The following is a 23,632-nucleotide window of genomic DNA, read 5'->3' as shown; positions in this document are numbered from 1 at the left end:
AAATTCCAAGTTTCCAAATTGGAATATTTCCAAAATTCCCCAGGTTAAGTTCCCGTGGAAAGTTTCCGGAAATTTACCGGAAACTTTCCGCCCCTTTGCAACCCTAGTAATAAGACATTATTTTTGATTATTAAAATTTAATTAAACCGTTAATTAAATCCAGACAACTTAAAACAGAAAACGCAAAATTTGGTAAAGAATAAAATGGAATTTGAGAAAAACAAAAACGTATTTCATAGGGCCCTAAAAATGTCATTTTTTGGTAAACTTTTATTGAATTGTTGTTAAATTATATAATTTTCATGATTTCAGTTAATCAGACTTGATTTTTGATTACTAAAATGTAATTTAACCATTAAAATGGAGTCCAAAACAAAAATAAAAATAAAATACATTTGGAAAAAAATGAAACCAAATTTGGAAAAAAATAAAACAGGTCAGAGGTCACCCTTCCACTTGACTCTCTCGTGAACGTGTGTACGGCCGTTGCCGTTTGACAGTGATTATAGTTTAATACGTTTTAAATATGGGTATTTTTCTTACAAAAATGCATCGATTCGCTTCAGAAGGCCTTTATTAACCCCCTGGAGCCGTGTGGATTACTGTTATGATGATGGATGCACTTTTTTGGACTTCAAAATCTAGGTTACAATTCACTCCCATTATTAAGCTGGGAAGAGCCAGGATATTTTTAATATAACTATGATTGTGTTCGTCTGAAAGAAGTTAGTCATGTACATTTTTGGGTGAACTGTCCCTTTAAATGGTTAAAAAAGGTGTCCGAGTCCTCTTTCGGGACAGTGTGAACATAAAGAGTCCTTTTTCACTTGGTTGAGTGTGAAAACACTTATTTATCACACAACGGCCTATTAATATGATAAATTAAGACTTCATTTCAACGTTCCATTTTATGTACTGGTATTTTATTTCTGAATGTAATTATAATGCAAATTTTTTTCTCTCTCTCTCAACAATTTTGCACTTTTGACCTGCTGCAACTTGTATTCAGATGTGACTTTTTTTATGATAATTTGGTAGTTGTGGCCCAGTTCTGCGATTCACAACCAGCATGCTTTATGTTGTGATCTGAATTATATCTATCGATACTGACACCATCAGAGCTGATCCATCCTTAATAAAGACACCTCCTGATCATTGCTCCGAGTGTGTGTTGATGCAGTGCATTGTGGGATCAGGCATGCTGAACAAGTCAAAGCATGTACAGAGTGTGTGATTTGCATTTGTTGCTTCTCATTCCATTCGGCGCAGTAGTTCTGCTCCTGTGGCCCGCGGCTCACCGAAGCATTTGCTCAGCGTTTTCTGAAACACTTCCTGTTCTGCTGATCACATCGATTGAGAAGACTTTAACCCCTGAACTGCTGCCTGTGAGGAAACCTAGCTAACAATTCATCTCAAAGTGCACCATGATATTTTCACAGATTATTAGTTGGTATATTGGGTCAAATTGAAATTGAAGAAATCGGGGCTCTGTTACAACTCACGATTAAAGTGAAATGTCGATTCCACCATTATTACGTTGCATCAAAGATTTCTTTTTGCATGTTTTTTGTTTTGCAGCGATGAAAAAAGATTAATTATGGCCCAGAGCTCTAGTCTACAACAGTGTAATTATGTAAGTGTTTTAAGGCACTGAATGAAATGATAGTATGTTGTTTTCTGTTCAGATGTTTGTTCACGTCTCTGAATGGATGTTTTGTAGTGAAGTGCACAGTGGCCGCTCTGTTCAGTCATGAGTTGATGAAGTGTTGCGCATCGTCATATCAACCAGAGAAACAAGTCAAAATGCTGCACCTTTTAAACTCAAAATTCACTAAAATGTGGAACAAATAAATGTTTGTCCTGAAGGAGCGCTCAGCTGTGGTGTTGATATAGTGAGGTCAGCATCACATCTCTCAGAAAATATGTAGTGTGCTTTCTTAATTCACTGCTTTGTAGGGCTGGGCATTGACACAAATTTCATGATTTGATTTCGATTTTGATTTTGAGTCACAAGCTTCAAAATGTTTATGCCGAACGTCACATGGACAAACAGGAAAACTGGGACTCCTCGCATCTGCTATATTTACTGTATGTATATTAGGGGTGTAACGGTTCACATTTTCGGTTTTTAGGGTCACTGTTTCATTACGGTTCGGTTGCCAGTATGCAACTAAATACAACTAAACTATTGATGTTTTACTGTAATATACACCATCATTTTGGTGCAGGGTCACTTTAAACATTGAAAATCCAGTCACTATCAGCCAATCACGATGTGAACAAACCTGTGACCTGTGCATCCAGAGCGAAGAGAACGGCAGGTGTGGCTCACTGATGTGTGTTTTTGTCTCGTTTAGGACCTGAACATCATATACGCTCATCTGTACCACATGGACGTGCTGTCGCACCTCAGAGAACATCAGCTCAGGTGAGACTGACCCCTACTGGACACTTTTTACATGAGATTTGCAATTGTTGCAACCCAAAATTTAGGACAATTTAAAAAAAAAATCGAATGATAATAAAAAGAAATGCCATATTGTGTAACAATAATAATTTAAATCAACAGTGTTCACTGTTGGATGGACTGATGTGTCACATTGCAGTAAAAAATACAGTAAAAACAGTGATATATATTATAATAATGTAAATCAGCTGTTTTCTATGTGAATATGTAGTAAAGTGTAATTTATTTCTGTGATCAAAGCTGAATTTTCAGCATCATTACTCCAGTCTTCAGTGTCACATGATCCTTCAGAAATCATTCTAATATGATGATTTGCTGCTCAACATTTATGATTATTATCAATGTTAAAAACTGTTGTGCTGCTTTAGATTTTTGTAGAAACAAAAAATATGATGCATTTTTCTCAGGATTTTTTTGATAATTAGAAAGTTTAGCAAAATCCTGCTTTTGTACGATTGTAAATGTCATTACTGTCACATCTGATCAATTTAATGCATCCTTGAAAAATAAAAGTATTAATTTCTTAAAAAAGAGATTTGCCTCTCTAAACGTCTCTCTGTGTTACAGGTCCATGTGCATGACGGCCAGATATGAGCGGTATGATGCGAACCACGTTCTCTTCTAGTAAGTGCTTCTCTGAACTTGTAATGACAGGGACTGTGGGGAAGGGTTTGAGAAAACAACACTAACACTAAAACCACAAAAAGAGCTTCATCACTTGAAATGAAACAAATGTTAAATGAAAAAACTTTGATCTTGAGTACATATAGAGTAACAATGCATCCTTCATATCCCCGAAAAGTCTTTAGTTTTGTTATATTTATAAAAGATAGTTGGCTAAACCAAGTCTTTCCGGAAAAAGCCGAGCTCCTGGAGGCGTGTCTACTGTCAGTGCTGTGGGCGGAGCTAAAGAGCAGCTTCTGCGTAGAGATGGTGACATCACTATAAATAAACAGGGAACAAAAACATTTGTGTTGTTTATATTATATGCACTTGCACAACACAGATATCTGATGCAGCTTTACTCACCGCACGCAATCTGCAAATCCTGTGCTGAACTGGGACGTATTCATCACTGAAATCCCGGGAACAAACAAACATACGTGCACAACTATGTTGCTGCCTCGGAAAAGCAAACTTCATCCTCCGTTCCCTTAACGCTGGGTTCTTTGGGAAGCTGAAAAGGCAATCTTTCCCTCGCAACCAAAAACAAACTCCTCTGTTGACAGGAGCTGCGTCTCATTTCAGAGGCTGTGTCCTCCGGAGGTCGCATTTGAAGGCAGAATATGTCATCAAGGATGTCATATTTAAGAAAAGTAACCATAATAAAATTGACTCATATTCATTATGAGGTGTAAAATACTGTAATTTCTTTCTTACGTTGCAATCTAACAATTATTTTTCTTAAATGAGACCGATGATGTATGCAGCCTTCGAAGGGTGCAGCCCCTGAATTGGGACACAGCCATCGTTGAAAAATCTCTCGGCTTCCGTATCCCGAACGAAACACGTTGATTGGCGTGATCTTGCTCTGGCTCTGGGTGATGTGTGTGTCAGGAAGAAGAGCCTATACAAGGAATTACGCCCTTTATTAAGTGATAAATGGCCATACTAGAAAAAAACTCGAAGTAGTCATTTGGCACACAAATACTCCGTCATACGTCCAACTCGTGTTTTGAAACTTTGGCGCTGTTTAGCATGAGAATCCAACTCTTCAACAGTGTAAATAAGTCAGAATGAATGAAATAGCATTTAAACATATTTTATTTCTTCTAGTTACCAAAGCAACATTTCTTTTTTTGAAGTACTAAAATAGCTGAAAACTAAAACTTAAAGGGGTAAACTACTGGCAAAATGTGCTTTCAAAAAAAACTTGGCTGCTTTTAAAGTAAAAAGTTTAAATCGGTGCTTTTTGCCAAATAGTTAAGAAAACTTCAACACCCATAATGCATTGGGCATGTCCTCATCCAAGGCCACGGCACCAGTCTGCTATGGATACGCTTAACCAGAGTCAAATACCACCTTGCTTTAGTAGGAAATACTTCTTAGCAAACTTTTAGTCAATTTTACATGTGCACTTTTTTGTCATTCCGATTGAAAGATTCGGTGGACTGTTTACATGAGACGTTATCTAATCAAGTGATCGACCGATATTGATTTTGACATTATCTAATCCGATATGGTGTTTACATGCGCCGGTGCTTTCAATCGGAATGACTTTGACATGCACACACTAGCCTATGTCCTGTTTGAGTAAACGTTTAGGCGGGAGTGAGTTACTTCCGGCTTGGGATCCAGAGTGTTTGTAGGCTGTGACAAAAGGCTGCAAAGAATCATAAGTATGGAGAGAACGCAGAGACAGGAAATCTGAAACGCCTCCAGTTTAAGCCAAACAGAGGTGAAAAACTAAAAAGGAACTGCTGTTCTGTCAATAAAAACTAAAATAAAAAGTAAAAACTTATAAAAATGACAAAAACATAATTAAACCTTTAACTAGTTAAAGCATAAAATATAAAAATAAAGTCTAATTCAAAATATTAACATGAACTCTACTAGTATATCAATGATACTGCAGCATTCGTCATGTCGAGGGTCCTTCATATGAACGACATGTGATGGATTGGGATGTCATGATGCTGATGTCATGTCCTGTGTTTGTCTTCCAGTGCTGACAGCATCTCCACATGCTGGTACGTCCTGCTGTCGGGCTCAGTGCTGGTGAAGGAGCACATGTATCTGGCACGATGCTGGTATGTACCTCACCGCGCACACTTGCCTTTTTGTGTGATTGGACAAGTGAAATCAGGCATGTGATGATGTCATAGAATTGATATGTGTGTGTGTTTATCAGTCTCAAACGCTTTCACTTCCTCAACATGCCTCTCATTTCTCTTTCCTCATTCCAGTATGAGACTTCCTTATTGTTCAAAAAAATCATGTTAACTAGTAGTATATTCAGTAGGCACGGCCAACTGTTCATCTGCCAACTACTGCTGTGATCTAGTCGACTAACTATCTGTAGCTAGTTCAGTGTATATAGTTGAGTCTTTCTGGTATCGTTAGCAGCGCTGCTCTGAAGGGGATGAATTCAGAGGTGCAGTTTCTCTGTTGTGCTTTAGAGTGCTAACTCTCATAGAAACCAATCTGCAAACTTTACCGCATTTGGGTTTGGCTGGAATAGCAACTATTTCTCTTCCTGCTTAAATGCCCATATGAGCTAAACAAGTGACAACACTGGAGCATTTATGTCATGTTTAAGATTTAAAGCAGCCGTGAAATGCATTTTTTAGATTTTTATATTATGCTTCGCGAGATTAGTTTGATAAAAGGTCCAATATTTGAAAAAAATATAATTTTCATTTTCAATTTGAGGGGCGTTACCTCTTCTAGAAACAGAAGTAAATGCCCACCGCTGTGATTGACTAACTTCATTGCGCCGTATCCACGCCCTCCTTTACAGCATGTCATGTGTTTTGATACTCGAGATAGCAAACGCTGTGATAAAGCCGTATGTTTGAGTCCGAGTCAGATGCCAGCAGAGGGAATTGAAACAACTGGGTATGTACTGGTTTTATTAGCAACACTCAAACGTTGATACTCTTGGTGTCTTAATAGCATTAAATGCTGATTTGACGTGTATTACAAACACACGAACACCATGTCCAGTGCTTCCCACAGGTTTGAAATATACTTGCGGTGGTACCCACGGCACAAAAATGTACTATTACATTTAATTACATACTAATATTATGCATTATTATGCATTGTAAATTATGCAAAATTACAGCATTTAAATGGTTCTCCTTTTCCTATGTTCTCCTTGCTGTCATATAGTGTCTCTCTCAGTGAATGGGACGCAGATTTTACTAGTAAAATTTATAAAATGAATAATATATGTGTCAAATAATGTTAGTCTTTTCTTCCTGTGAGGAGACTACAAAAATTTACTATGAATTAAATGGAAATCAAATTAAATACAATTTATTGTGTAACCAAAATACCAATAATGCCCAAAAGAAGAAGAAAAAACTTAGCATGTGAATTTTAATTATAAACAAGCCCGAAATACATCGGGACTCTTATTTTGAAATGTCTGTACTATTGCAGGCTGATCCTTCAGATTCTAACAATCGTCGAAAACGTTTTATATAAAGGCCATGAAGTAATAATTCATCAACTTGAGTTCATTAGCAATCGCTTGGCATAAATCTGCACTTTTCAATGATTGAGAATCACTCTGAAGCGCTGTTGAGCGAGTTTGTAGAACGTGCAACAGCGCCCCCTTGTGACTGTGCAAAATACGGCGCCCGTGGGAATGTCAGCGAGAGTAAACAGTTCTGACGCACATATAACGAACAGGTACGAAACGACTAGTTAATCGATCGCGAATAGTTTCATTATCTTGCGCGCATATAAAAGTATGAGGATAAAAATAATAAAAGCAAAAATATACTTGGGCGGCCGTTAATATACCTGGGCGGCCTGACCAAGTAAAGTCTATGTGTGGGAAGCACTGATGTCTACATCGGGTGTGATGGATTAAAAATAAGTGTACTTACCTGCGCTGCCTCCGAGGACAAAATTTCATCTGTCAATGAAAGATATTTTGAAAAACCACCAGCATGTTGAGAATAATTCACAAAACAGTCTGTTGTGAAATGTGAAGAACAAACAAAAACTTTATCTTTATGTGAAGTTTTAGCTCAAAATACCCCACAGATACATTTTTATAGCATGTCAAAATTGCCACTTTTTGGAGGGTGAGCAAAAACGTGCCATTTTTGTGTGTGTCCCTTTAAATGCAAATGAGCTGGTGATCCCAGCCCCCTTTCAAGAAGAGGGCGGAGCTTTAACAGCTTATGCTCCGGCATACCGACAAAAACAAAACAGGACAATCTCACGCACCGAAAATGTCAGAAACTGCAGATTGTGGTGTTCAGCCTTATATATTCGAACCAGAGTCAGACAATGTGACGTGTTCACACTTGGCAGATTTGGTTTGATTGCTCTGTTAGTGTGGTTTATTTGAATAAGTGTGTCATCCTAACTCTGGCACGCACCAAACAAGAGGAGCGAGACCCAAACTCTGGTGTAGTGCAACTGAAACATGAACGCAACACGGACCAAAGACTACAAATGGACTAACAGAACCAAGAAAACTGAACTACAAGTGAAAGATTTGAAAGATTTCTTCTGCATTTCTTCTCTGTTTAAATAATAAAAAATATGGAGTTGACTGCATTCACACTGAACTGAGCCTATCTGAGATGCTGAAAACACAGTTGGATCACGAACTGCTTGCGTGTAAACTTCAGTCTGAAATGCACTGTTGGAGAGAAGAAAGCAGTGGGAAAATGAGTCTTCAAACCATTTAAAATATTCACAATTGATATATATTCAAATTAGTCCTTGATTCAGTCCAATATTAAGGATTTGATCTTCTGCGTAACAACAGTCACCAGGACGTTGTTTGATTTGTTTTTCACATATATGAAGCATCGTGGCTCCAGTGTTTGTGTTCATTGTGGGTGTGTCTTGTCCTGAAACATAAAGGGATGTGTGTGTGTGTTTGTGTGTCCTGTGTGTTTGCTGACCTCTGCAGGGGTCAGTGGGAAAGAGGAATGCGGAACTCGTGCCAATAGAGTTTTCCAGCTGTGTGTGTCATGAACGCATGCAGACAGGAAGCTGCCCTCACTCCTGTGACCAGACCCCGTACACACACACACATGCACACGCACACACAATCAACACCACAGAGGAGAACTGGGAAGTTTGCTCATTTAAGAGCAGTTTCCTTTCAGGATTTCAGAGTGACTCTTTTTTTCATTTTTGGATGTTTGAAAGCATGGAAATCATGATTTCTCTTAAATAAGACATCGTTCCTCACCGGGACAGAAGAATCTGGGTGATCTTGTAAAGGTGGGAATATTTCAGATGCTTTAAACCGGTTTGGCTGCATTGTTTTGGCTCTCGGGCTTGAAGTGGCTTGAAGCTGTTGGCGACTCCTCACTTCATGGATAAGCTTCTTTCGCCGGAGGTCATCGGGATCCTGTAGCAGCACGTTCATTCTTAACGGAGGTGTGAGTGAGCCGAACCTCTCAAGCTTTCACTCGTTTGCTGTTGTCTTCCTGGCATCATGTCGTTTGTCTCGTCTCACTGTGAGTAACAGCGGTTTTACTATGACTTCACTGCCTTCTGAACTCAAATCTGCGTGGCTGATCTCACGTGTCGTGTTGTTTTAACGGTGTCCAGCACAATCACTGGCTGCCGGTGGTTTGTGGCTTCAGTGTCAGCACTCTTTTTTTGACATGGAGACGCGTTTTTGTCATCAATGGCTCGTGTTTTCCACATCTTCAGTATCAGAAAGAGGAAGTTTTAGCACTGACTCTCACTTCTGCTGATGTTGAGCACGTTTTGATGCCTTTATATGAAACTTAAGATGTGCTCATGTAGGTACTGCACAAATGACTAGATTTTCACTTTTTTCCCCACTGGTGTTCTGGGTGTTTTCTTTCGTCTCGTGTGAAAGAATCCCTCTTGAACTTTTGGTTCCTCCTCATCAATGGACATTACCTGTTTTGTGGTAAAGCAGGAAAAATGGCTCATCTGATCACTTAGTAAACTAGGGCTCTATGATTTCCATGATGTGGAAAACACAGATGGAACCACGGAATCGATAAAAATCATAATTGAATTTATAGTAAAGTCACAGAATTTTTGCAGTTTTTGTCTGAATATTAAAGACTGCTGTTGAAATCTGGAGTCTACATGTTGTCTCAGTTCGCTCTGCTACATTATTATGACAAATATTTTGTTATTGTACAGTGTACAGCAGGGCTTGGTATTGACACAATTTTCACAATTCGATTGGATTTCTATTCACATGCTTGTGATTCGATTATGATTATTTTGGATGTAGTATATCAGTTACAGTACATGGCAAATTTTAATATTATAATAAGTAAAGTTTCAAATGACAATCTTATTTCTACTCCAATTCGTTTTTTGTTTTTTTTTAAATATAAACATTTAAATCGCAGCTGTCATAACTGATTTATTCAAACATGCATTAAATATTGAAGAACATTAAAAATTATAATGAATATGTAACGGTGCATAGCTATATTTATCAGAATGCTGCTTTCTAGAGTTCACTTTTCTAGCTGACTAATGAATTTATGGTCACTGAATGTTTTTCTGAGGTAAATGTGACGTCACGTGACATTAAAGCTGTTTTATTGAGTCTTTCCGAGGTTGAAACACTGATTGAGCGATTACACGAGACATGATACGGATTTCAGTAAGTTGTACTTTATATTTTAACATGCCTTCAGATGTTCATGCATGTTAATTTCGCTGTAACTGGTATTAAAACGGAGGAGAGGATGACATGCTTGCAAGCGATCCGTCACGCCACATTAAACAGCGCCAAAACGGTATTTATTTTTTGAATAAGATGGACGTCATTTGAAATCTGAGACTTTGCTTCATATTTCACAAAAGTAACGAAGCACAAAGATTATTGCGATTTATTGGATGGGAGGAGCTACATATTCTGCTCATTCATCAACTGAAAACAGACTAGACTAATCGATTCTTGGGATTTAAGAAACGATATCGGTTCGTTAAATCGAGATTTTTTTTTTTTTTTTTTTTACCCAGCCTTAGTGTACAGTAATGTAGTTCTCAAAGTATTAAAAAATATTATTAATAATTATAGCAATACAATTAAAACTTTTAAAAATATATTTAAGGAATATCACACAATATTTCTTCCATGTTTTAGTTGAAACAGTAAACCTCTGTTCTGCAGCACTTTGCCAAAAAATAAAAAAATAAATTTGTACAAAATCATAAAATTAATAAATAAATAAACCTGACAACATACAACAAGAAATTTCTAAAAAAAAAAAAGCCCTATTGTTGTTAAAAAATCTAATAGATTATTATAATACTGAAGTTGTATGAATTCAATTGATTAGACATGCCTTTTAATTGTTCAGATTTAAAGCCCTATCACACACCCGGCTCCAGGTGTATGTATTTTTTGCTAGTTCCAGCCTGACGCAGTTATCATTTTCACATTGTTTAAATAGCAAATGCACTTGCGTCCATCTGTTCACCCTTGGGTGAGCTGGTCTGAAAACGAGGTGTGTTCATGAGCATTGTTGGCGTGTTGAGGCAACTGAAAACGACTGCGCTATTGACCAACAAAAACCTGGTTTAAAGTCAATGACGCAGTATTTTTTTGTTATTTAAAGGATGCGTTAGTAATATGCGCCTATAGGTGGATGCTTATTACACACACAGGGACATGCAGCAGCACAAAAACATGACAAATATTAAAAATAAAAGGATTACAAGGCTTTAACCCTCTGGAGAAGCGTTCAAATCGCATGCAAATTCTGCTATGTAAATAGCAAATCCGCCATGGTGCAAGCACACCTGGCTTTTAAAGGGAATGGGAGATGAAACTCTGATTGGTTTATTACATGTTACACCCAAAACACACCTGTGACTCATTAAGAGACTAGGCACAACCCTTTTGGACCATGCACCTGGAGCGCTGACAATTTTTTCCGTCGTTAAACTAGCAAAAGTGGATTCTAACACACCCTAATTGCACCTGCGTCATGAGCTTCAGACCATACGCTTAGATCGTTAAAATAGGTCCCAGAGGGTCTATATGTAGAATTCAGAAATTTATTAGCGACACCGGTGGCTGTTATGTGAACTGCAGCCAGCAACTTATTGCTCGTGCTCACACTCGTGCACACGTAACGTACAAGAGACTGAACGTGATTCAATGCCCTGATATACTCACAGTAAATTTATTTTTTGTTCTTTGTTTAGAAGTAAAAACTTTTTCTTTTGGCATTATCCTGAACATTGTATTTGCATTAATTTCATGTGAACGAAAGTGAGGCTCACGGGAGCGTGAGTAAATGTCACATCCATTTGATTTTCCCGAGTCTTTCACATAAAAACCAGCCTACATAGGCTTTCATAGACAACCTAGGAAGTCTCGTTTTTTAAGTTTTGTTACAAGCTGTTCACACATCGGCAATACAAAAATGAATAATACATGAAAATTCTTACATATAGCCAATTTAATTAAACCATTCAAATGGAAAACCAACATATTTAAAGGATTAGTTCACTTTTAAATGAAAATTACCCCAAGCTTTACTCACCCTCAAGCCATCCTAGGTGTATATGACTTTCTTTTCGATGGTGTTATTAGGTGCATATTCAAGTTTAGTGCACTTTACTGATAACCGTCATTTTTGGTCGTACAGGTAAGAGTAATACACCATTCAAAACTGTAAAGGGAACAAACAGGATGCGCTTTCTGCCGTCTTGCTCTCTGTGAACGCGTCAAATAATAAACCAAAACTCAGTGTACACTTTACTCACAGACATGAGAAATACATCTATATAAAGCTTGAAATGTCAAGCGATTGTCAAACCAATTCAAGTGGAAACAAATACTCTCAGATTATGTAATGTGCATATGACGTAAACTACTGCGAAGATGATGAGTTAGCATCATCGACTTCATCTCTGCAGCCAAAAACACAGAAATCATTATCAATAAATTATTAAAATGTTTAGACAGTTTCCATGCTGTTTTTTTTCACGACACATTCATAATCATTACTTCTTCCGGTGCGCCGCAGCAAGCTTTATGTGTGCACTTGAGCGCTGATTAGGCAATGTATTATATATTAAAGGCTCATTATTATGATTTATATGGCTTATTAATATACACATGCAATCGTTTAAATGAACGACGACTAGTCCACTAGAAAAATCTTTAATCGAGGGCAGCCCTAGTTGGGCTCTTGTTGAGCTGCAGTACTTGCGCTTATCCACAGAGAGGAGTGCATGAGCTCGCAGTGAGATCCAGAACACTTCTGACAGCTTTTCTCTTCGTCTGTCAGCAGACTTCAGTCTCACTGGAGTGTGAAGAGATGTCAAAGCAAACCTGACCTCTGACCTCCCCCCCGGCTCTGCTCACGCAATACAGACACATCTGCACTACTCCGTTATCTGAGAGCGGAAACTGAAAGTCCATTTCATGGCAACACTGATACACAGGTGTTTTTTTCAGTGTTAAATGGAGGAGTTTTTGGCCTGACTGCTGTGTCAGTCATTGCTTCCAATGCAACAGGAGCTGGGTTTCCCTCCAAACGTGAAGCAAATCTTTTCAAAGTTTGCCAAAAAAGGGAGTGCAAGTTAGCGGATGACAGTGGTATTGATAACCTAATAACCAACATAAATAAAACACTTTGACCGCGCATTCGTGAAGGGTTAGCCTAAGCACTTTCTGATGCAATACTTCAAAATGTGCATAAAAACAGGGTGATGGAAACACAGCTTGTTACAACACCATCACCACCGATTAGTCATGTGTTTAATGTTCGCTACGTCAGAATTTATTCTGCAAATGCATTTCAATCTCCCATTATTTGCATCAACTCTCTTTCTCACAAGTCAAAAACAACCTCAAACAAGCGTAAAAACATTTTTTTTTTTTTTGCGAATTAAGGGATTTTTTCATCCAATTGATTCAGTGCACGCTTGATGTAAGCGTATAAATGTGTTTGAGGCCCGTCAGCATGTGTCTGAGATGATTTGAATGTATCTGTGCATTAGGTTAATTTTAATATGATGTCGAACAGCACCAGCAGTGCATCTTCATACAATGTGAAGCGTTGTATTATTCACTTGACTCGTTTACTACAGTGTATATAAACAACAGAGAGTTGCTTTTGCTGTCCATATGAGCACTGCACTGCCATCAGCTGTGTGTCAGTGTGTTTCTCTGTATGTTTAAGCTGCTCTTGACCTGTACTTTTGACTTTCACTTCCAGTATAGGCCACTTTAATATGTGGAAGTAAATCAGTTATGTGAATCTTGCAGTGTGCGACGTCAGGTCGGGATTCTTGCTGTTTTTTTTTTTATTATGTCAGTCTAGCTTTTTTGGGGTTTGTTTTCTGTCAGTAGAACTCAAGCAGCATTTAAGTTGTTTCCTTTCATAAGGTAGGCAGAATAATTTAGATTCAAGTAGGGGTTGGCGAAATGATCAAAATCTTGCGATGCGTCCAAAATTGCGTACTAAGTACTACATTTGAATTTGGACTTACTTCACGACTTTTAAAAAGAAGTATCTTCTGTATAGAATGAATGTGTGTATTATGAATGTACTATATCCGCCATGTTGGCATTATCATGTGACCTCCATTCATAAATCTCCTTTGGCCTCATGGGATAGTAAAGTGTCCATCGAATGCACACTTCAGAATCTCGCCGGAAGTAGTAGGTCATTTCGCCTACTGTTTTTCGAATACTATGTATTCGGACATACTACTCTGTTTGCGTACTGTTTTCCGCATGCTATATAGTAGGGAAGTATTCGATTTTGGATGCAGCATTGGTCTTTGTCTCAAAAGTTTGGTCTTGACAATATTACCTCCCCCACTAGCTTGTTTTCATTAGCAGTGTGAAATGAGACACTTGCCTCATTGAACATTATCTTCACTAATGTTGTCTTTTTGTTTACTTCTTCAAGACTGCCAGCTGTTCAGTATCTCTTATGGGCCACATTATGTAAACGCCATCACCAAGAACTAGGGCTCAAGTGGATCATCATAATTGGCATTACATAACCATATAGACAAGGGATGGGCAAACTCGGTCCTGGAGGGCCACAGTCCTGCAGAGTTTTGGTCCAACCCTAATCAAACACACCTGAACCAGCTAATCAATGTCTTTAGGGTTAGTAGAAGGCTGCAGTCAGGTGAGTTTTATAAGGTTTGGAGCTAAACTCTGCAGGACAGTGGCCTTTCAGGACATCCCTGATACAGACTGTCTTTGTGGAAATAAAAACCCTTGGATTTCTGATTGTGATTAGCATGATCCGGGGGTGTGTGAGTTCACGCTCTGATGTGTTTCTCTGCAGTTTCGGGACGCAGCGTGGAGGACGACGAGGCTGTGAATGCATCACTTTAGAGCCGTCAGAGATGATTGTGGTGAGTGGCATGTTACACACATCTCCTCCAACAGCAGCCGGCAGATATCAGACCGCAGCAGACGTTCAGACTGACAGCAGTAGAGGTTTCTATCAAAACATGCTTCCTTAAAACCACATTCCAGATTTGATTGTGTACACGTGTGACACTTTCCTCTGAAACCAAGTTCCCTTTTGGCAGACGTGACCTAGGCCGCAGATAATCTTAGTAGTCAACAATATCATTGTTTTAGGCTGCTGTTGTAGGTGATGTAAACTTTCTTGCCAATAGTTATTTAATACTGTTTAACATTAACATAACAAACATTTCAGTCTGCTGTCGGATGTATGTTTTTTTCCTGTATATCATGGGATAGACAACTACAACTAACCTCAAGACCGTTCCCAACATCACGGTCACTTTTTTTTCTTTTTCAATTCCTCCATCATCATTCTCTTTGGTCTCTATATCACTCCTTCGCTAAAGCTTTGATGGAGTGACGTATCGTGTGCCGTAAAACAATCCACCGTTTTCATGGAAATTCGTTTCTGCTTAGCAAACTTGCACACTCCCAGAACATGACGTTTGATGCAGTACACTTTAAAGGGCACATATAATGCCCCTATTTGGGTGTGAGCAAAAACACAACGTTTTTGTGTGTGTCTCTTTAAATGCAAATGAGAATGGCAGAAGAGGGCGGAGCTTTAACAGCTCAAGAACAACAAAGCTGGAGAATCTCACGCAGCCAAAATGAGGATTGTTCAGCCTTTTGTTTAGTTCAGTTCTGACAGTATATACTTTTAAAACTACAGAAATAATATACTTTAAAAGTATGCTAAAGTGTACTTGTTTTTCACAAGGGCCTCCAGGAGCAGTAAAACCCCTGGTTTAATGTGATAAAATCAGTGTCTTCTCAGGGTAGAGCTGGTGAATGCTGGAGTGTGTATGTGTGTAATAATATCTCGTGTTATCTGTCGTTCTCCAGCGAGCAGGAAATGAACCATTATATGAGCTTTATCTTTGCATCATGAACTCTCGCTGAAAACGAAAGCTCAGGGTTCATCCCTGTACTAGCTCTCTCATTGGCTGTCCTGAAGTAAGGCATCTGTTGAGGATGTAAATGAAGGTCAGTGTGTATCAGAGATCAGAGTGTTTATGCCACAGGACCAGCTGGGAAACATGCCGTTTGATGTATGTAACATCAGGATGGTGGCCGATATAAACTCAACAGCTGCTAGACATTTTCCACTGAATGCAGGTGAACGGTCCTCTGATTACGTCACATTCATAGTGAAATAAACTCTGGACCTGATGTGTGAAGTCCTACACCTTTAATTGCTGTTTATAACAAGGTCAGTTACCTGAGGAACTGTGAGAGGTGGTTAAACATTATCAGCATGATGGTATAAAACAAACATTTATCTGAAATAAAATAATGTATTATTTCATGTAAGCTAGTTGCCAAGTCAGCATTTCACATTTTCATTTATTTTTACTCGATTTTATTTAGTTAAATAACTAAAACTAAAATAAAAATGTATAAGAACTAGTGCAGGTAAATGGTTGATAAATACTGTCTCCCAAAAGAAAGAAAGAAGCGATTCTGAAATCCTGCAAAGGTTTGTAACAAATTTGCATAATGCCAGCCTGTGGTCTTGATTGGCTGCTCACAAACAGTGTCTACTTTGCTTCGCCTCGTTGTTAACATTATATGCACTCAGGCGCCGACTGCCAACAAAACAGACATTTGAAGCAGTTTTGACTCATGACCGGGATCATTATCGCTGTGACCGCTCCATCTTTCAGTTTTTAAACGATCTGTAAATCGAATGTGGAACTGTACCTTGTTTATGAAGCCATAAGCGCCGATCTTGAGGGCTTGAGCAGACGGAAAAACACGAGATATTCTCCATTCATTTTAACCAATAAAACAGTGATTGCAACTATCAGTTTCTATGGTTATTTTAATAACAAATATCAAGAGCGCATCAATGTAATGCATGAGCACAAATCTCTCAGCTCCACTAGGTTCTTTGGATAGAATGGTTATCTTTCCCTCACAACCAAAAACACACTTCTTTGGTGACATTGTTGATTTCGTGAAGTCTTGTGACCTGTGCAGCGCTGCCGACGACTTCCGTAAAGCCGAACACACGTTGATGGGCGCGCTCTTGCTCTCTTGCTCTGGTTGACGTGTGCACGCACTGTTCCGGGAGAAGTGCCCGTATAAGGAATTCTGACCTTTATGACGTCACACAGGCACATACTCGAAAAAAAGACTGCAAAGTTTACGAGGATTTGGCACAGAAATTCTCTGTCATGCGTCCAACTCGTGTTTTGAAACTTTGGCCATGTTTAGCATGAGAATCCAACTCTAACAGTGTAAATAAGTCAGAATGCATGAAATAACATTACACCCCCCCTTTAAAGTGTTGACCTGGGATGCATGTAAACCTCCAAAACAAAACTAGGAGCCTTTAATATAGCTTCATAGGGGCACTTTAAAGGCCTTGATCAATAAAGAGAAAAAAAAGTCTTTTAAAAAGTCAGTTTTATCAAATTTAAAGGGATAGTTCACCCTAAAATGAATAATTATTATAAATATATGAATGAATATATTATAAATGAATAATAATTGTATAATTACAACCAGCATCAAGCTTTATAAAAAAGACACAAAGTATCATGGAAGGATCCCGTGCGACACGTGTCGTATATTCCAAGTGTTCTGGGTTTAGTGAAAAACAAACTGAATTTAATGAATTTAAGGTCTCGACTGTGCATTCATGAGGCTATTAGCGCCGCAGTTCACGCCGACTCGCCCAGAAAACACAAGCTGTGAGAAATCCCGATTAATAAAAATGCAACATGAGCCCAGACAAAACGCCCAGAGCCGAACTTTGAGATGCGTCTCTTCATCTGTCTTCTGGATGCTTAAATCTGCACGTCGTATTAACAGCATGATGGATGACCGCTCTGCACTGACATGACAACTCTTAAAACACATACATCTCTCTCTCTTCACTCTCTACACCTCCAGAGCTTCTTTTTATCCAACTTTTATCCAACATGACTAAAAAATGAGGAACATCACGGCTGTCCTTCTCTACAAAGGATGCATGTGATGGTGTAGAGTGTGTCCTAAACAGTTATGCTAGGAGACAGTTTAATGTTTCTGCCATCCGTACCCATGAGGCCTTGCAGTGCTGTCCGGGTGGGCAGCTGACACTAGGGTTTGAACAGAGCTGAAACACACACTCTTTAATAACACCAATTCACCCGATGAAGAAGCTTATAAAGCTCTTACACCTGAGCTTTGCTTCGTTTTTCTGCTTTTACATTACATGCACAGTTAAGCGTTCTGTAAAAAACAATTGAGAAAAGTGAACTTTTACAGTGAAAACAGCAGCTGTGTTTGCCAGAACTGTATTGTAAAATTATGGTAAATATTTTAAGTAAAAAAAAAATCCTATATTTCATTATCTGATATAATGTTAATATATCAAAGTAGTAAAACGTTTATAATATATTGACAAAAAAAAGACACATTATGAATCTCTCACAAGCTGATGTTAATACTAATATATACAGTCAAAACAAAAATTATTCAGACATTTTTGATATTTTTGATATATTTTTACTAGTGGGTGCAGGACACTATAGTTCATTTCTGTAAGTGAGGATAGCAAAATAAATAAACTGTGACATATTATACCCAAACATTCTTCATTCAGTGGAATACCAGTAAAATTGATACAAATTTGGAACCAAAAATTATTCAGACACTTTGACCATGTTTTGCTTAAGTGTTATCTGACATAATTAAGATGATTTTTTTCTGACACAGATCTTGTCATATTTTATTACCATTTTTTTAAACTTATAGTGAATAAACTGTATTAATGAATGAAATGTTCAAGGTGTCTGAATATATTTTGGTTTGACTGTAGATACACAGTGTCATACACAGAAATACAAACACGACACTAAAATAAAGCAATAATAAGAAACTGTTATTTCAATGAAAAGACAACTGCCACACTGAGAATTCTGGGAATGTCAATTTATTTGTTTTTCACTCTAAATTATAAGAATACTTGTTCTTTTTCTCTTCCAAAAACTGTACATTTAACATTATTTAACTGAAAAATTACATTGAATGTCCCATTAGATCTATTGCAGTTTTTCACTGCATTTTGTGAGGGAATTTACTTAAATAAAATGAACAGGTTTTTACCGCAGTGTTTTACAGCCGTTAGAATTATGATCATTTTGTACAGTGTACGTTTGACACATGCTCACTAAACCTGCTTTGTGACACTCCACCTGACCTGCAGAGGTCGACACGACTCTCTCAAACATGAGTGGCACAAATGCAGGTCCCTCTGAGCTCCTCACACAATGCTTGTGTTGTTTCCACCTTCCTCTTCTGTTGATTTATTGAGATTTTCAATCGTCGTTTTAGAGTAGTCATTATTTTGATTTGTCTGTCAAGGTTATATGACCAGCATGAGGCACAAGATAGACAGATAGACCCCCTTAATAGATAAGTGTCCTTTTTGCAAGACAAAAAAAAAAAAAAAAAAAAAAAAAAACACCTTTATTTGTCACTGCCATGAAGTTAAACCACTTATTAAAATATCTCCACCTCCATTAAGCATAACATGCTTCTAGTCTAGTGTTAATGGTAAATAGTGTCATGCAAAGTCGGAAATGCCACCGAAATTAATTTAAATGCACCCAAATTTCAAGATATGAAATGCCCTTGTTTGAGATTTTGTATTTAAAACATAATATAGTTAAGCAATCTCACACGAGCAAGAGTGATATTTTCTCGAATATCAGCACGATTGCAAATGTGATATTCATTTTATACAGCAGTTCAATAAACAACACATTTTTTTTAGACACAACATTGACAATTTTTTCTCTATTTTGCCAACGAAAACAAAGCAGTTGCATCTCCCAGCAACACATAGTGCTGTTTCGTTCTTGAATGATTCACTGTTTTTGAACAAATCGGGTGAGTCAATGATTCAATGACTCATTCATAAATTCAGTGGACACTGCTGCTTTAATGAATGAATCAGTTGAACGAATGATTCTATGATTCACTTATTAAGACTTGCCGCCACCTACTGGCGGTTTTAGTTACATATATATATAATAGTATCATTTAATTTTTCCTTGCATTTGATATTTCTATATTCAAAATGTTATATTTTGAACATTAATCTCATAACATTATTTATGCAATTGCAGTGCAAATGGATTTTGATATATGGTAATATGGATTTTGTTGATACTGATTTCAGTTAGTGTATTTAGTTAAAGCTACACTATGTCACTTTTGGCCCTGTAGTGATTGATGCAGAACACGGAAAGTATTTTTAGTGAAGATCGTTTTGGTAATTACGTGAGTTGTGCTTCAGATGAACCTGATGTCTTGAGACTCAGCGCTGGGGTCAAGTTTACAGATGTTCGATCACTTTATCAGTGTGAATGTCACTAACAACATCAACAGATAGACAGATACCTGAAAAATATGGCTATTCAACAGTTTTAAAATAACGTTACACTGACATTAGGCATAACAATTGCTATTCATATATTAGATAACGATAGAAACCATAACTTGGCAAGGCTATTTACAGGCAAACAGACCAAAGTACTGACTGCTTTAGAGATTGGCATTGTTACCACAATAAACACTGTGTTGCAGACCTAGTCATGCACAACAAATGTGATTCTGGTTTTATAATGGTCACTAGCAAAGGTCTAAGTCGAGCTATTTTTCCACCTGAGAAACATAGCTCGACTTAGACCTTTTCTCTCTTTTGCAGACACAGAAAGGCTTATACATGCCTTCATAACAACTAGGTTAGATTACTGTAATGCCTTGTTCTCTGGCCTTCCATCTGAATCGTTGAGAAAGCTTCAGTATATACAAAATTCTGCCGCTCGTGTGCTCACTCGTACTTCTCCTCGTGAACACATTACACCGGTTCTTTCACAATTACACTGGCTTCCCATAAATGCGAGAATTGATTTTAAAATTCTTATTTTAACATACAAGGCACTTCATGGGACTGCACCTGAGTATCTTTGTGATCTCATCATACCTTATAATGTGCTTCCTCTACCCGTCAGAAATGCACCAACGTTGGGTCATTTTAAAAAGTTGATTAAGACACATTTATTTAAGACAGTCTTTCTCTAATGAATTGTATTGCTTTTGTTTTTGTTTTATTCTATTACTGTAGCACTTTGGGTTTAAGAAAAGCGCATTACAAATAAAATGTATTATTATTATTATTACACTCTAAAAAATGCTGGGTTAAAAACAACCCAAGTTGGGTTGAAAATGGAAAATGTTGGGTTAAATGTTTGCCCAACCTGCTGGGTAGTTTTACTTAACTCAACTATTGTTTAAAAATTACAGTATTGCTTACTTAAAATGGACCCAAAATATCTTTAAAAAATTAACATTTATTAATATGTTTAATAAATGAACATTTTAATTTAATTTTAGATTCATTTTAAGTAATCAGTAGTTGGGTTAAATAAAACTACCCAGCAAGTTGGGCAAACATTTAACCCAACAGTTGGGTTAAAACAACCCAATCGCTGGGTTTGTCCATTTTCAACCCAACTTGGGTTGTTTTTAATCCAGCATTTTTTAGAGTGTACTTTCCCTTTTTGCTTGTTATGTAAACTCTTTTCGTTTTCGTTGTGACTTCAAACTGCTTTCCTTTATTTATGGATATGACGTAAACAGACACGGATGAATGATGATAGCATGCAGTTTCCTGGGAAATCCGCCCTAACAACACTAAAATATAAATGTTATTATAGGCTAACCAGGGTGATTTAGGGGAAGTCAAAAACAGGTTTGGAATATGGCTTTATGCATCATAAACTCGCTTATTATTTGAATTTTGTTAATTTCGAACAAAAACAAGTTGCAAATGCGATGTTGTCTGGCTATATGTTAGTGTGCCGACTACTATCTAAAATTGTCACTACTGACCGAAACGTCATCATTGTTTTGGTAGTGACAAAAGTGAACATAATCATTTATTTGGGGGAAATAGACAAAATTTTAGGACATGATGATGCAAATCATTAGTATTTTAGCAGTGTTTTAGTATGTGAGTTAAATTGTGTCATGTGATGTGGTTACTATCAAAACATGGGGTGTTTAGTCAAAAATAAAGTATATTGAATGATCAACTAAGATGTTATTATAGTGTTTGGTTCAATGTTTATTCAGACTAATGAATCCTTAACTTTGATATCAGTTTGATAAACTTTATGACTTTTTTCGAACATTGGATCGAAAACACAACAAATCTCATAAATTACACTTGAAATATCGTTAAAATTGTAGTTCTTATTGATTTACCTGTGAAAACTTTAAAAAAAAAAAAGCAATAAATATATTTACAAAGAAGATGTAAACAAAATCTTAATAGGTCAATGTAACCCTTCTTATTAAATTATTTATTATTGTGTTTCGGTAGAGACAAATTTGGGGTGAGGAAGGAAAAATATTTCAAAACTTTCTGAAAATACAATATGAGAATTAACTGTACAATTACTAGAAATGTGTAGCTTGGATATTGTACAATTTGCATGCATACAAAATTTGTGGAAAAATAAAAATTTTTCAAGACTTTTCCAACTATATATATATACACTGCCCTCCAAAAGTTGCCCTCCAGCATTAGCAGCTATCTGACCTAAATTGGGTTCTGATTGGTTCATTGTATTCTAAACTTAATTGGCAATCAATTGTTGAAGCTATTAAGGTCAGCTGACCCAAAAATCTTTTACAAACCTGGGCCAAGTTTAAACCAGTAACCAGCATCACAGCCGGCATTTTCTGACTTTGACATGTTTATATTGCCATTATTATGTAATCAAAATGAAAATTATTATTGCTGGTCTTCAATGATAATGTCAAGTTACTGTAATGTATTTGCACCAAAAAATGATAAGGATTTATGCTGATATCGTCCAAAACCACACTTTGCCAGGGGCGTTTCCAAACGTTTGGAGGGCAGTATATATATATATATGAATTATGTCAAATTCATAAAAAAAAAAAAAAAAGTGTTGCGGCGTAATGACCATGGCAAATGTGTGTCCCTTGGCCAAACCAGTTGAGAACCACTCATACAGTACATGCCAAAATGGCAAATATAAATTGGAAACCTCACACAGCCTCTGACACCAGTGACTCCCAGCATCCTCAGCTGCTGAACAGACTTCATAGGAATTCAGTGGAAGCATGTTAGTCGCTCACACCACTCGAACGAGACGTTTAACGCTGGCTATTTACAGTTTCGAAGACGCAGCACACGTTACAGAGGGCTCATGTTGTCTTGGCTCAGAGAGGATATTTGTGTATTACGGCTTCCTGCAGGAAGCTGTGGCCTGACTGCAGTTCTGCTGTGTTAAGCTCGCCGACTCCGTCTGTCGACGCGGCAGACTCGCGCTCTTTCGTCCCGTGTAGCGTATGAATGCCGTCCACATGAGTCTCCTGCGCCTCCACAGGCTCTCTGTGATCTGGAAGAACTGGATGTTCAACCAGGATGCTGACTCTTCTGACGCCGGCTCTTTACAGGTGGAGAACACCAGCGAGAGCGACGATGCCGCTCTACAGAGACACGGATCTCAGCAACAGTCGCGCCGACGCTTCCACAAGGTGAACGCTGGAGGAGAGCGACAACTCATCGTAGATGCCCAGGATGCCTCGGATACGGTAAGAGGACGTATATATTAGATCTTAGACTTCAGACGGACACGGGAATCTTTGCTAGTGTTTGATAAGTTTTGTAGTGAGTGAAGTTCAGTACGTGGAGTTTATGTGTTCATGAGGGGAGTTTCTTCTGCTGATATCATCTGTCTGTCAGTTAGACTTCTCAGTAATCTGTTGGACACACTCCTCACTGTGGAAAACGAGGCTTTGGCCGTTATCTGCTGCTGGTAGTTTGTTAGCAGAGACTGTGCAGTTTCCTGTGCAGACAGGGAGAGTAGCAGCGTCTTAATTGTGTGGTTCTTCTCTCTGCCCGTGGCTCTGTGTCTATGTCATGTGCTGTAGCAGGTAAGAGCTCTCATCCTCCCTTCCTTCACTGTGGATGTGCT

At 37.8% G+C, this 23,632-nt stretch overlaps 1 protein-coding gene across 8 annotated transcripts in view; it reads left to right on the top strand.

Annotated features, from left to right (window-relative positions):
- Positions 1–23,632, top strand: part of rapgef6 (Rap guanine nucleotide exchange factor (GEF) 6) — a 112,542-nt gene that overhangs the window by 11,030 nt on the left and 77,880 nt on the right. For 4 of the 8 annotated variants that reach the window (XM_067375479.1, XM_067375480.1, XM_067375478.1 and 1 more), the window contains exons 2-6: positions 2,358–2,428; positions 3,035–3,091; positions 5,134–5,217; positions 14,434–14,503; positions 23,112–23,249. In XM_067375479.1, coding sequence (XP_067231580.1) covers positions 2,358–2,428; positions 3,035–3,091; positions 5,134–5,217; positions 14,434–14,503; positions 23,112–23,249 — 420 coding nt within the window. Of the gene's footprint in view, positions 1–2,357; positions 2,429–3,034; positions 3,092–5,133; positions 5,218–5,947; positions 6,026–8,189; positions 8,626–14,433; positions 14,504–23,111; positions 23,250–23,632 lie in introns of those variants that run through there. The other 4 variants (XM_067375481.1, XM_067375482.1, XM_067375485.1 and 1 more) reach the window with 4 other exon arrangements.

The sequence above is a fragment of the Chanodichthys erythropterus genome, chromosome 22 (assembly GCF_024489055.1).
Source record: "Chanodichthys erythropterus isolate Z2021 chromosome 22, ASM2448905v1, whole genome shotgun sequence".
Taxonomy (NCBI): Eukaryota; Metazoa; Chordata; class Actinopteri; order Cypriniformes; family Xenocyprididae; genus Chanodichthys; species Chanodichthys erythropterus.
The sequence above is the reverse complement of the archived record's forward strand: the minus strand, read 5'-3'. Positions and strand labels throughout refer to the sequence as shown.